Genomic DNA, 13,264 nt, shown 5'->3' with positions numbered 1-13,264 from the left:
AATGCTGTCCCAGGAGTCTCTGAGACTGTCCTCAATTCTTTTCATTCTTTTTTCTCTATTCTGTCCCTGGCAGTTATTTTCACCATTTTATCTTCCAGCTCACTTATCTGTTCTTCTGCCTCAGTTATTCTGCTATTGATTCCTTCTAGAGTGTGTTTCTTTTCAATTATTATGTTGTTCATCACTGTTTGTTTGTTCTTTAGTTCTCCTAGTTCCTGTTAAATGTTTCTTGTATTTTCTCCATTCTGTTTCTGAGATTTTGGATCATCTTTATCATTACTCTGAATTCTTTTTCAGATAGGTTGCCTATTTCTCTTCATTTATTTGGTCTTGTAAGTTGCTCCTTTGTCTGTAAGATAATTTTTTGTCATTTCCTTTTTTTTTTCTTCTGTTGGGTGGGGCTGTATTCTTGTCTTACTGGTTGTTTGGCCTGTGGCGTCCAGCACTGGAGTTTGCAAGCAGTTGGATAGAGCCAGGTCTTGGTGCTGAGATGAGCACCTCCAGGAGACCTCACTCCAATTAATATTCCCTGGGGTCTGAGGTTCTCTGTTATTCCAGCTTTTTGGACTCAGAGCTCCCATCACAGGAGGTCAGGCCTGACTTCTGGGCTGGGAACCAAAATCCTTCAAGCTGCATGGCGTGGCAAAAAAAAAAACAAAAGGAGCAGTACATATCAAAGAATAAACAAAATATATTAGGAAAAAAATATATATTTGAAACAACTGCAACATGGTAAAATAAAACGACAACAGAAAAAAAAAAAGTGGGAGAACAAGCCAAAAGGAGAGAACAATAACAGAATATAAAGAATAAAATAAAATTAGAAAAATAAAAGATTTATTAGGAAAAATAAAAATATAAGTGAATCAACAAGGTAAAACAGAACCCCAATCTAAAAGAGGAAAAAAAAAAAACCTTGGCTATTGGGGCAGTGTTTAGGTGGGGGTGGAACTTAAGCAGGGGTGGGATTCTGTGTGTGGCAGGACTTAGGTGGGTGGGGGGTGACCTTTGAGTGTGTGGCAGGGCCTCTGCTTAGTACCTACACAGAAGGGGAGAGGCAGTGCATGGAAAGGAGGACCTCTGGAGTGTGGAGTTCTGGAGTTTGGAGTTAGGGCCCTGAGTGAGGGTGTGTGGGTGGGGTTTAGGACCAGCATTGGAGGGAGTCTCCAAGTGTAGTGGTAGGGCCTTGGGTGGGGGTGTAGGGGCGGGGCCTGGGCTCTGCACTGCAGGAGGGAGACTCCGAGGGCAGAGGATTAGGCCCAGGAGCCCATCAGGCTCCCTGGTGCCTAAGTAGACAGGGAAAGTGCCGGCCGCATTCCCTTCCATTCCTCTGCACGCCACCACCACTGTCTCCCCCAGGGTCTCCCCTATCCCCGCTGGACCCCTAACCGTGGGTGAGTTCTGCTGGTTGTAGGAACTCCTCCTCCCCCAGCCACCCCTCAGGGGTGCTGGTGCTGGAGGTCCGGCCTTTACTTTTGCTCCCCCTTCCCTCCCTCCCACTCCCTCAGGACCCGCGCGGCTGGAGGGGGCCTCCGTGTGCAGAGGATCAGGCTCCCAGGGGAGGCTCCCAGGGGCCCTAGTGGGCAGGGGAATCCTGGCCATGCTCCCTTTTGATCCCCTGCCCTCCCAATGGTCCCCCAATTTACCCCTTCAGGCGTGGGATCCCTTCCCCTCCCCCAGCTGCCCTGCAGGGGCGCCAGTCCCATCCTGACTCCACTTCTTCTCCCCCTTCACTCCCCCCACACCCTACCTGGTCGCTGGGGGTTCCTCCTGTCCCCTTAGGTGTCCGTGGTCCCCCACCGGTGCCTGGTAGGTGCCCTAGTTGTGTGGAGATGCGAATTCCACATCCTCCTAGTCCGCCACCTTGACTCCAACCCCAGTAATAATTTTAAAATATTATAATGTAATAACATTTCCAGTATCAGTTAAGATTTCTGATGTGTTTTGAGGAACAATATATGATTCAGCTGGATGAGTGTTCTGCTAGTGTTCTAGGGAACTGAAGGGGTATCCAAGCTATATTGAAGCAACATTTCCATGATTTAACCAGAACAGCTTCTCTTTCATCTGTTCTGTTCATTACATTTCACCTATGGTTTTATTTCTAAGAGAATTCATTGTTAAATATAAGTGTATTGAAGCCAGTGAACTAGATAAATAGCATGACCTCTTAGCTTCCTAAATCCACCAAATAAGTGTGGTGCATGCCCATACATTTTTACCAGCATTGTGTGGGAATATCTGTTTTGGTAGGTTAGCTCCTATTTCAAGCTGTACTACATTTTCAGGTGAGTACAAAACACATAAATTCTATCTATTTTTGGATCTACTTTATGAATAATAAACAATAATGACTTTATAACTGGAATAGAACCCTGAGCCACTTGTACAATTTAATTACCAACAGCATAATATGAAAAAATATATATAATCATACTCTAGAATATAGCATGGTTCAGTATGCTGGCTCTAAAACTTATTTCAGTAGTTGTTAGGTGACTAATATAAAAGCAGATTTCCTTTATTGCCTATGATGTAGTGGTAGCTTGATCTAGTAGAAAAAGTGCTGCACTGGAATCCAGGAAATTAAAGTTTTAAATCTGGCTTTCCCAGTAGTTAGTGTGAGACTTTGGGCTAGTCAGAAAATCACTCTGAGCTTCAGTTATGTCATCTCTCTAAAACAAAATAAAACAAAACAAACAAAAAACAGGTAAAAATAACATATACTTTCTTTTTTCCTAGAGTTGTTGTGTGTTCTAAAAGTGACATGAATAAGATCCCTAGTAAACTGTGGAAATACTATATAAATGTAATATGAGATTCAATATAATAGAATTAAGATCTGGCCTTCAAAAACAAATTTATCCACTTAGAAAATGATGTCACTTTGAATAGTTACTTACCTCTCTAAGTCTTTCATAAAATTTTTAAAATTACCTACTTTATCTGTTTGTTGGGAGTTATATTAGAAAATGCATGTAAAGTTGTTTACATGGAAGTAGGTATATGGTAAGTGTTCACTGGTTACATCTATCATTATTATTTATTATTATATTGTTAATGAGAATGCAGTGTTCCAAAAATTACTGGCCAACGTGTAGGCTAATGACAAAAATTTCCTTGATGGTGTTTAACTAGAAGAATTCCAGTAATGATATACCCTTAATGTTTTCAAAATTGTCCTTGGAACATTGGCTCCCAAAAAGATTCAGGAGGCTGGAAAGTACATCAATTCCACTCATAAAATAACGAAGACAAGCCATATATAACCCACAAAAATCACAACTTTTTTGAACTCATTATACAGGGTAGCCTTCAAAGCAAAGAATATTACCGGGGAAAAAGAAAGTAATTGTATAATTATAAAGTAGTCAATACATCAATATGACATAACAATCATAAATATTTATGTACCTAATTAAAGTGCTTTGAAACACATTTAATGAAAAAATTTTAATACGTAAAGAAGCAATAGACAAATCTATAAGTATAGTTAGGTATTTCAACACCTTATATTCAATAATTGGTCGTATGTGCAGAAAACCAGTTAATGATATAGAGTGATGTAGATGACTTGAGCAATACTGTTAACCAACTTTATGAATCTAATTGATATTTATTAAACATTCCTCATAACAACAGCAGAATACACATTTTTCTCATGTACCCATTAAACTTCTACCAACTATATTCTGGGCTAGGAAAACATCCTAATGAAATGAAAAGAATTCAAATCATACAAAGTATGTTTTTAGACCAAAATGGGATTATATTATAAATGAATAACAGAAAGCTACCTGGAAAATCTTCAAATATTTGATAATTAAATAACACACTTCTCAGGAACTGTGGGTCGAACCAGAAATCAGTAGGAAAATTGAAAAGTATTTTGAACTTGATGAAAATGAAAATACAGATTAAAATTTGTGGAATGGACCTCAAGCAGTATTTGGAAATTTAAAGCATTAAGATGTCTAGATTTGAAATAAGGAAAGTTCTCAAAAACCATGACCTCAACTTCTACTGTAGGAAACTAGACAAAGAAAAAGAAATGAAAACCAAAGTATGCAGAAGAAAGGAAATAATAAAGATCAGAGAGGAAACCAATAAAAGGAAAAACTGAAAAACAGAAGGAATTAGAGAAAATGAATTCAAAAAGTGGGTCTTCAAGATTTCTAAAAACAAGGCAATGCAGGAAGAATTTGAAGCCTCTGTTTCACTGAGAGTAGCCATAGCAAAAACAAAACCCAAATGGAGCTTAACATTTTACTTAATTGACTCAGACCCTAAAGGCTAACAAGAGAAGAGACGTACCTATTCCCAAGCATAACTACTTTATACCTCAGGTTTTACTGTCCTATTGAAGATGTCCATCTCTCAAACAAAAATTGCAAGACACATAGAGAAGGAATGGAATTGCTGCATTGTTGGGTATGAAGATATTCAACTTCACAAGGTAGTGCCAAGTTGTTTCCAAACTGGATGTACAAATTATTCTCACATTGTTGATGTATAAGAGTTCTTAAACAACCAATGATTCAAAGAATAAATCACAGGGGAAATTAGAAAATAACTTGAAACAAATGAAAGCAAAAAACACAGTGTACCAAAACTCATAGGATAAATGAGTTTAGCAAAACTCATTTAAAAGCATTGCTAAACGACAAATTTAAAGTTTTAAACAAATCAAAAAGCAATATTATCAACAACCTAACTTTACATATTAAGGAACTAGAAAAAGAACAACAAAGAAGGAAGGAATTAATAAAGATTAGAGTGGAGATAAATAAAATAGAGAATTGGTAAACAGTAGAGAAAATCAGTAAAACCAAAAGTTAGTTCTTTGAGATCAACAAAATTGACAAACCAGTAGCTAGACTAAGAAAAAAAGTGAGGACTTCCCTGTCAGTCCAGTGGTTAAGACTCCATGCTTCCACTGCAGGGGGCATGGGTTCGATCCCTCGTTGGGGAACTAAGATCTCATATAAGAGCTCATATGCCTTTCAGCGTAGCCCAAAAAAAAAAAAAAAAAAAAAAGCACTCAAATTACCGAAGTCAGAAATGAAAGTGGAAACAAATTGGATAGCCTGTATAAAATGGACAAATTCCTAGAAACATATAATTTTCCAAGACTGAATAATGAAGAAATAGACAATCTGAATAGACCTATAACTAGTAAGGAGATTCAATCAGGTTTCTGTAATCAGAAACCTCCCAACAAAGAAAAGTCCTGGACTAGATGACTTCACTGATGAATTCTGCCAACATTTAAAGAAGAATTAACACCAGTCCTTCTCTAACTCTCCCAAAAAATTGAAGAGAGGGGAATACTTTCTAGCTCATTTTATGAAACCAGCATTACCCTGATACCAAAGCCAAAGATATTACAACAAAAAAAGTGTCTACAGACCAATATCCTGTTTGACGGATATTGATGCAAAAATCTTCAACAAAATACTAGCAAACTGAATTCAGTATATTAAAAGGGTTATACAATCTGACCAATGAAATTTATTCCTGGAATGTAAGTATGATTTAACATATGTTAAATAGGTAGATCTAATGAACATATCAGTAACCTGAATATCCAAAAGCTGTAGGATACGTTTTCTTTTCAAACATACCAAAACATGTATAAAAATTCGCTGTACCATTTTGCTACTCAGTTTCCTGTGGAGGTATATATGGTGTGGACATTAGGTTGAATTGTCTTAGTCAAAGACATGTTCTACAACTTTCTGTTTGGGTATTTCATCACACATGTTAAGTGTAGATCATGTAACTGAAACATGCCAACTTTCTCTACTAGTAAATTATATATTATCTCATTTAATTGTCACACAACCCTAAGTCTTAGAACCACTCCCCATTATATAAATGATCAAGAATTATTAACATTATCATTATTATTTCTGCTACCATCTCCTTCCATAAACTTATTACACAAGCATGAAAGCTGTTTTGGGAGTTAGGAGACCTAGATTCTAGTCTGGCTTTCAGTTACTTAACTGTGTATAACCTTAAATAATTCTCTTAATCTTTCTGAGCATCAATGCAGTCACTAAAATAGAGGGGCTTAACCTAGGTGATATCTAACTTCCATTTTAGGTCTAAGATTCTATGCATTTATGAATCCCAGCTCATATGGCATGCTAATTTCATAGAAAACTACCACTAAATTTGATCATTTTTTATGTTTATTACCAAAATCTATTAATGCCAGCTTATGCTTCTGTTGACATCATAAATGAATTTGGACTCTAATTCATCTTTATTGCTTTATTTAATTCATGGATTTGTACTTTAATTTATCTCTTCATTGCTTAATAGAGCAAGAATTCAAGGTGCTACCTTAGGACTTTAATATTGACATTATTATTATCTACAGATTTCTTCCTTCTTATGACATTCTACTTACTTTCTTTTTAGTATAGTTCTCATGTCACAATTTTACTAGTTCTGGCTATGACTGTCTCATTCCAGTAATTGCTTTGATTTTATACTGAGTTACTGATTATGAAAAATTTGGAATGGTTATAGAATAATAGCAGGCAACTATGTCATTGATTGCCTTGTGCATGCCAACTACTATTCAAGAACCTTCATTAATTCATCAAATGTTGGTGTGCTTTCAGTGTGCCAGGCACCATGCTGAGGGCTTGAAATACAAAGTCAAACAAAATATAATCCTTGTCCCTATTTAATTTTAAGATAATACTTTAAGGTATGTGTATATTATCTATATTTGGCAGATAAGGAAACTAGGACTTAATTAACTTGCCTGGGATAGTGCTGCTAATGAATAATGGAGCCAGCATTCAAATTCAGGTCTGCATGATGCCAAAAACCCATGCTCATCCCACTATAGCAACTGATCTGCCCTTTAAGAAGATAGAGTTACTGACATTATGTAAACAGATTCTAATTTTAAATTGTAACATTAATGCTTTTAATTCCATGTGTGTTTTATTTTTTAAGCCTGACAGAGAAAGTCAAGATTCCTTGTTTGATAGAATTTCAGAAAGTTATGTGTCACTTTTCATGAGCATACCTCTAAGTCGAAAGGATGCATTCTTTCAGGTAAATATAGAAATTAATTATGCTAATTATTTTTATAGCAAGTGAAATATAAAAATAGTTATTTTATTTAAACACATATGAGAACATATTTTGTTACTTTGCAAGCAAAATTACCTAAAGTAGAGTAAATAATGATAATATTTTAAAAGTCATGCCCCTCCACCCCAGAATATTATATTCTACTGACTAAAAGCCTTACAGAATCTCCTCAGTGTGGTATATGTATTTGTTTGCATATTAATAATTTGAAAACTATTGACTTGTTCTGTGTATAGTCTTGGTATTTTACTTACAAAATTATCATTTTACTTTATAAAGTATCTTGATCTAAGAGGACTTAACTTCTTGTGTTATGCCTAAGTACTAAGCACCTGTTACAGTAAGGAACAATGGACAAATTTATGAATCAAATGTTTTACTATGTCTGTTATAGTAAAATAATTTGGTTAAAATAATTTATGTTCTTGAGTAGTGTGAAATGAAGACATGTAGGAATTTCACGGAGTGTTTTAAAATGTAAACATCTAGCGTTTCAAAGCAGAAGCCACATTTAAATACTTTGTTGTACAGACATCTGTAATTCAGAAATACAGAAGTATTTTTGAGTCAGTCAATGTTTTCATGGGTAAAACCTAAAATAAAAATAAATGTCCTTCATGATGAAAACATAAACTTAAATTGCCAAATATTTATGCTCAATCTTGATCTATCTCACAAACATATACATACAGTATCGTAGAAGGAAATCAGTAGTGGACTGGGCATAAGGGACTTGGCTTCACATCTGGAATCTGCTCGTAATTACCCAGGTGATCTTCGCAAGACATTCAGTCTCTCAGTTCCACAGCTGGTTGTCCATCAGATGAAGAGGTTGATCCATGATTCATAAATTGTTTATAGAACACTAATGTTCTGAAAGATAGACTAAGATTTTCTCTGCTAATATTAAATTTATTTTTCTTATTTGCAGGAAAATAATAGTTAATGATTAGGATTTTTGGTCATTAAAATTGTCTAGAGATGACAAAACCAGCTGATTCTCCTATCCATACGCTTTCACCTAGTCTATCCCTTTGTGGTGTTTCTAGCCTATACACAAGGCTCGATGAAATCAAGCATGCTTTAACACAGGGCTCTTAAGAAAAGAATAAAAGACCTATTTAATGTGAACAAAGGAGGTAGTGGCACCATTGCATATCCCTTATTCTGTAATTTCTAGTCTTACATTTGTGGTCCAAATGTTCTCCCTTGGGATGGATGTGCCTTTTGATAGATATTGTATTTATAATCCTTCTCAAATCATGACTTGATTTTTTTTCTAAGTCCCTATTTTCAGTGGCTTTTTCCAAGGAGAAATTAGAAGTTGTTTAACCAAGATTCAAAGCCTCACTTGAGAACAAATAACATGTACACCTTAATGATTTGACCCCTTGACCTTTGTTCAGTCATTTTATAATGTTCCCTCTCCCTGTCTCAATACTTGAGAACCACGCCACCTCCCTACAGGTCTATTACCTCCACAGCTCTATAAGTAGAAATGGAGCCTCAACTCTCATTGACCAATTTCTATTATTTTTAGCTCATTCAGATAAGAAGGTGTTTTGTTACTATTGGCTCATCTGATTTATCTTACCACAGAAAGAGAAAACTATTAATATTTAAGAATCAAAAAATTAGCTTCAGGTCTCACTATTCAGTACAAATTAACTGAATCTGAACATATTTAGTATAGCTTTTGCTTCAGTTTCTTCCAATGTCATACAATGATATTCCTTCAGAAATTTTCCCAACACCATTTGACACTTGATCTCTTTCTCCCCTAATCTCCTGAAGGTGAAATATTCACAGAAAACTTTTAAAAGTTCCTCTTACTTACCTTGTTCAACTTTTAAATTTTGATTATTAGTGTGATTTTATATACCACAATTATAATATGTGATTTTTCTGGTAGTAAAAATGTTCATGGTTTATTCAGTAAAATTAAATATATCAGTATATTAAAGCATTCTTCCCTCTCCTCTACTCCCCTACCCAAAAAAACTTATGGAGTTCTTCAAAGAATACCATCCATACCAGCAGATTTTAGCACTACTGGATTAGGTGGCTATATTAGTTTCCTATTGCTGGTGTAAAAATTATCACAAAGTTAGTGGCTTAAAACAGCTGAAATTCATTGTCTTACAGTTATATAGGTCAGAAGTCCAAAATGAATCTTATAGGACTAAAATCAAGGTATCAACAGGGCTCGTTTCTTTAAGAGGCCCTAGGGGAGAAGCCATTCCTTGCCTCTTCTAATTTCTTGTGTCTGCCAGCCTTCCAAAATAGCAGATAAAATATTTTAAATCTTTACTCTAAAAATCTGGTATCTTCCTGTGTTTAGTCAGTCCCCAAGAGAAGCTTAGTAGTCAAGCGACTTTAAGTCTAATATAATACTGATAGTACCATCTATTTGTATGATACAAATATAAAATCGGATCATGATTTTACAGTTGTGGTTATAATATATTAACTCACCTAAACAGGCTTCAATTATTTAAAAACATGCTCTTTATTTTCACCACACACTCAAAGTGATAATTGTGTGACGTGATAGAGGTGTTAGCTAATGCCATGGTGGTAATCATATTACAGTAAACAAATGTATCAACATGTTGTACACCTTAAACTCACATAGTATTACATGTCAAATATATTTCAATTAATATATATAATATGCTTTTTATTATAATGACCTGAAAGACAGTGTTCTTTTTCTGAAAGAGGGTATCAATAGCAAGGTTAAATGAAATAAATGTAGAATCATTAGAGTATCTTATCTTAATTGTAACTTCATCCTTTATCCAAATTAAATTTTTTTCCCAAAATGCTAACAAATAGCCAAATTGACTGACTTTATTTTCAACTCTTCTTTGTTCACATTCCTCAGTTAGAAATACAAAGAAGTACTAAATGGCCAAAAGCAAGCTATAAGAAAAAAGGGACACGTATATTTCACAAATTTAGTAATTTCTTTGGTAGTTGAGATATGTTATATGAAATATGGAATTATTTTAATATGACTCTGTTTTTGGTAGGTGTATCCTGATTGTTTGGCACAAGCTATCTATGCAACATTCCAGGAAGCATTTCCAGAATCCACTGATTTCTTTAATGATGAATTTAAAGAAGATCTAGGGAATAACATTTTTCTCTGGTTGTCAGGTACGAATATCATTAAGTATTGATCATTATTGTGGAACCTAAAACTTTTGAATTGCGGTGTTTTGTTTACTCCACTCAAAAAAATTTGTAGTTCTTTGCCTTACAAAACATAGCATATTGATGTCTGTGTTTCAAAATAATAATGATTATTTATTTTATTCTGAAAATTCTGTTATACTAAAATTAATCAGTTGTTTACTTTAGAAAGCCAAATAATTTTACAGGCAGTGGAATTATTATAGAAACCCAAATTGCCACAGAGAGAAAACCATACCATAGATATTTTATATTTGTAAGAGAAATATTTTAAGCTGCTTTTGGAACACTGCTGGCATTTTTATAGCAAATAATATTGGGTAAATTCTAGAGCTAATTGAATTCCTTGTAGAACATAAAAAAAGTAGGTATTGTTTCATATTCCTGGAAATACCTCCCCAATATTGTTTCCTAAGACTACTATACCATTATGGACTACCAGAAGCTATTGACTGTTTTCAAGTCCATCTTATAAATCTGTCCAAATTTTGACTAATTTTTTAAAACTGTTTTGTGTCAATTCTTAGTAACCAAACCATTTCTTTAAGAAAATGTTTCATATTTTAAGGAGGGAGTCCTTGGGAGGTACATGCTAGAAAACAACCCTGAGGACCACCCACCTCCATCAATACACATAGGACAGGAGTCTCCTAATTATAGAGAAAAATCCAACTAATTCAAATATAAGAAGCAAAAAGAGAATGAGCACAGAATTCATACAAAAATACTATAAGAAAAAAAATGTGAAGAACAGAACAACTTTCCTACAGACCTGTTGTAGAATGAATTGTGTCCCCCGAAAATTCATATTGACTTCTGTATGAAATTTTATAAGTCACTGTCTTACTTAATCCTTTTATTCAAGTTAGTTTTGTCACTGATTGTCTCGGGTTTTCTATGCATATCATCTGCAAATATAGTTTTCATATTTCTTTTATAATTCTTATGCTTTTAACTAGTTTCTATTATGTAATTAAAGAAAAATGTATATAACATATTTAGATGAGCGATAGCAATGAGCTAGGAGATGTATAAGGAAAGGTTTTAAAGTCCTCTGGTAAATCCAGTGGGGGGTGTCTACTTTACACTCTTCCTATGGGTCTTCAAAGCATTCCATATGCAAACTGCCTGAAGTAAAGGCAAGAACACTAATATAAATACCTTATCCTATTTAAATATCAGAATGAATAGTTTTAGCTGAAGTAAACAAAAATTTTCTTGTTCAGGAAGTTTTATAGGCTATGACTGGTAGAATTAATCTGAAGGTTGAAAATTCAGCAATTTCTATTATTCTATTTTCCAGTTTACTAATTCTTTCTTCTGTCCCCTCCATTATGCTGTTAAGCTCATTCTTGATTTTTTTAAAAATTTGGTTATTGTACATTTCAGTTATAAAAGTTACATTTGGTTCTTTTTTATATCTTCTGTTTCTTCACTGAGACTTTGTTCTTTCATTTGTTTCAAGTGTGTTCATTATTGTTTAAGCATTTTTATTATAACTGCTTGAAAAATCCTTGTGATTCTAAAATCTGTGTCATCTAGATGCTGGCAATTGTCTTTTCTCATTCAAGTTGAATTTCCTAGTTTTTTATATGACAATTAAAACCTGGACATTTTGGGTATTGTAAGACTGAATCTTATCTAAATTTTGTGTTTCAACAGGCCTCCTCTGACACTGCTCTAGTTGGGGGAGAAGGGCACTGTCAGGTGGGGAATGAAAGTCCAGGTTACCCACTTGGTCTCTTTTGACATAGTGGTGCGAGGAGGGTTTGTTACAGCTCCCAGCAGACCTCTACTGATACCACCCTGGCTTTTAGGGGCAGGGATGCCTTGTTACTGCTCCCCAAGTGGCTTCCACTGACACTATAAGGGGGAGGGTAGCCTTGTTATATCTGGGCAGTGGTCACAGTCTCCACTAGGCCTCCTCTGACACCACTTTCCATAGGGAGAGGAAAGTGCACCTCATTCCAGTCCTGTGAGAATAAAAGTCTTCTGTCTCTGCTCTGCCTCTTCTGATACTACCCTAGTGAGAGTGGAAGCTGAGGCTCTCCAACCACCCTTTTCTGGCAGTGGTGGGTTTGGAGCAGCAGATTTTCCTGTTGTGTTTGGCTGGAGCAAGCAGTTATTGTCTAAAAGTTTTCTGTCCTACTAGGCAGCCCTTTTCCTGGTCCTTTGGCTAGAGAGAGGAGGGTTTTCTTGAGACTTCTTTTATCTTTGCCTGTTACCATTTCTGGATTCTGGTTTCTCTAGCACCGAGAAATATGAGTCAAAAAGAAAACCCAAGGACTTCACTGTTGTGTTGTACCTTGGGTCCTGAGGTTCCTAGTTAGTCTGCCTTCTTGTCTCCACCTTCTAGAGTCTTCTAATGTGTGTTTATAAACACATCCACTGAAACTGGTGTTATTTCATATTGGGTTACCTGAGAATACCTTATGAGAAGGTAATATTCATCAGAGACTCAAAGGAAGTGAGAGAATGAACTATGTCGATATCTGGAATGGAAACTTTTTAGGTAGAAGGAACAGCATATGAAAAGGCCATGATGCAGGTAGAAGATTAGCATATTTGCAATACAGCAAGGAAGCCAATGTAGCTGAGGTAGAATGAGAAAGGAATTGAAAAGTAGAAAGATGAGGTCAGAGATATGTCTGTAGGTTAGGGCATCTCATAATTTATAGGCAGTTATAAGGACTCTTTCATTATGAGTGAAATGGAAAAGCACTAGATGATTTTGAGCAAATAATACTTGTAACCTAAAATATGTTTATAAGGTATCACTCTAGCTTTTGGGAGAACAAGAGACCATAGAGGGGACAAGGGAGGAATCAGGAATGCAGTTGGAGATATTGCAGTAATAGAAGTGAGACATGGTGATTGGTTAGAACAGGTTGGTTAAAGGATGAGGAGCTGGCAAGTTATATTAGATAAGTCTGCTGGCAGAGTCCAT

General features: G+C 35.4%; 1 protein-coding gene across 3 annotated transcripts in view; it reads left to right on the top strand.

Moving 5' to 3' along the window:
- The window catches only part of FAM227B (family with sequence similarity 227 member B), a 279,841-nt gene that overhangs the window by 47,603 nt on the left and 218,974 nt on the right, over window positions 1-13,264 (top strand). For all 3 annotated transcript variants that reach the window (XM_079914520.1, XM_079914518.1, XM_079914519.1), the window contains exons 8-9: window positions 6,979-7,080; window positions 10,155-10,281. In XM_079914520.1, the coding sequence (XP_079770646.1) occupies window positions 6,979-7,080; window positions 10,155-10,281 (229 nt within the window). The remainder of the gene's footprint in view (window positions 1-6,978; window positions 7,081-10,154; window positions 10,282-13,264) is intronic.

This window comes from Stenella coeruleoalba, assembly GCF_951394435.1.
Source record: "Stenella coeruleoalba genome assembly, chromosome: 2".
NCBI classification, from domain to species: Eukaryota; Metazoa; Chordata; class Mammalia; order Artiodactyla; family Delphinidae; genus Stenella; species Stenella coeruleoalba.
The sequence above is the reverse complement of the archived record's forward strand: the minus strand, read 5'-3'. Positions and strand labels throughout refer to the sequence as shown.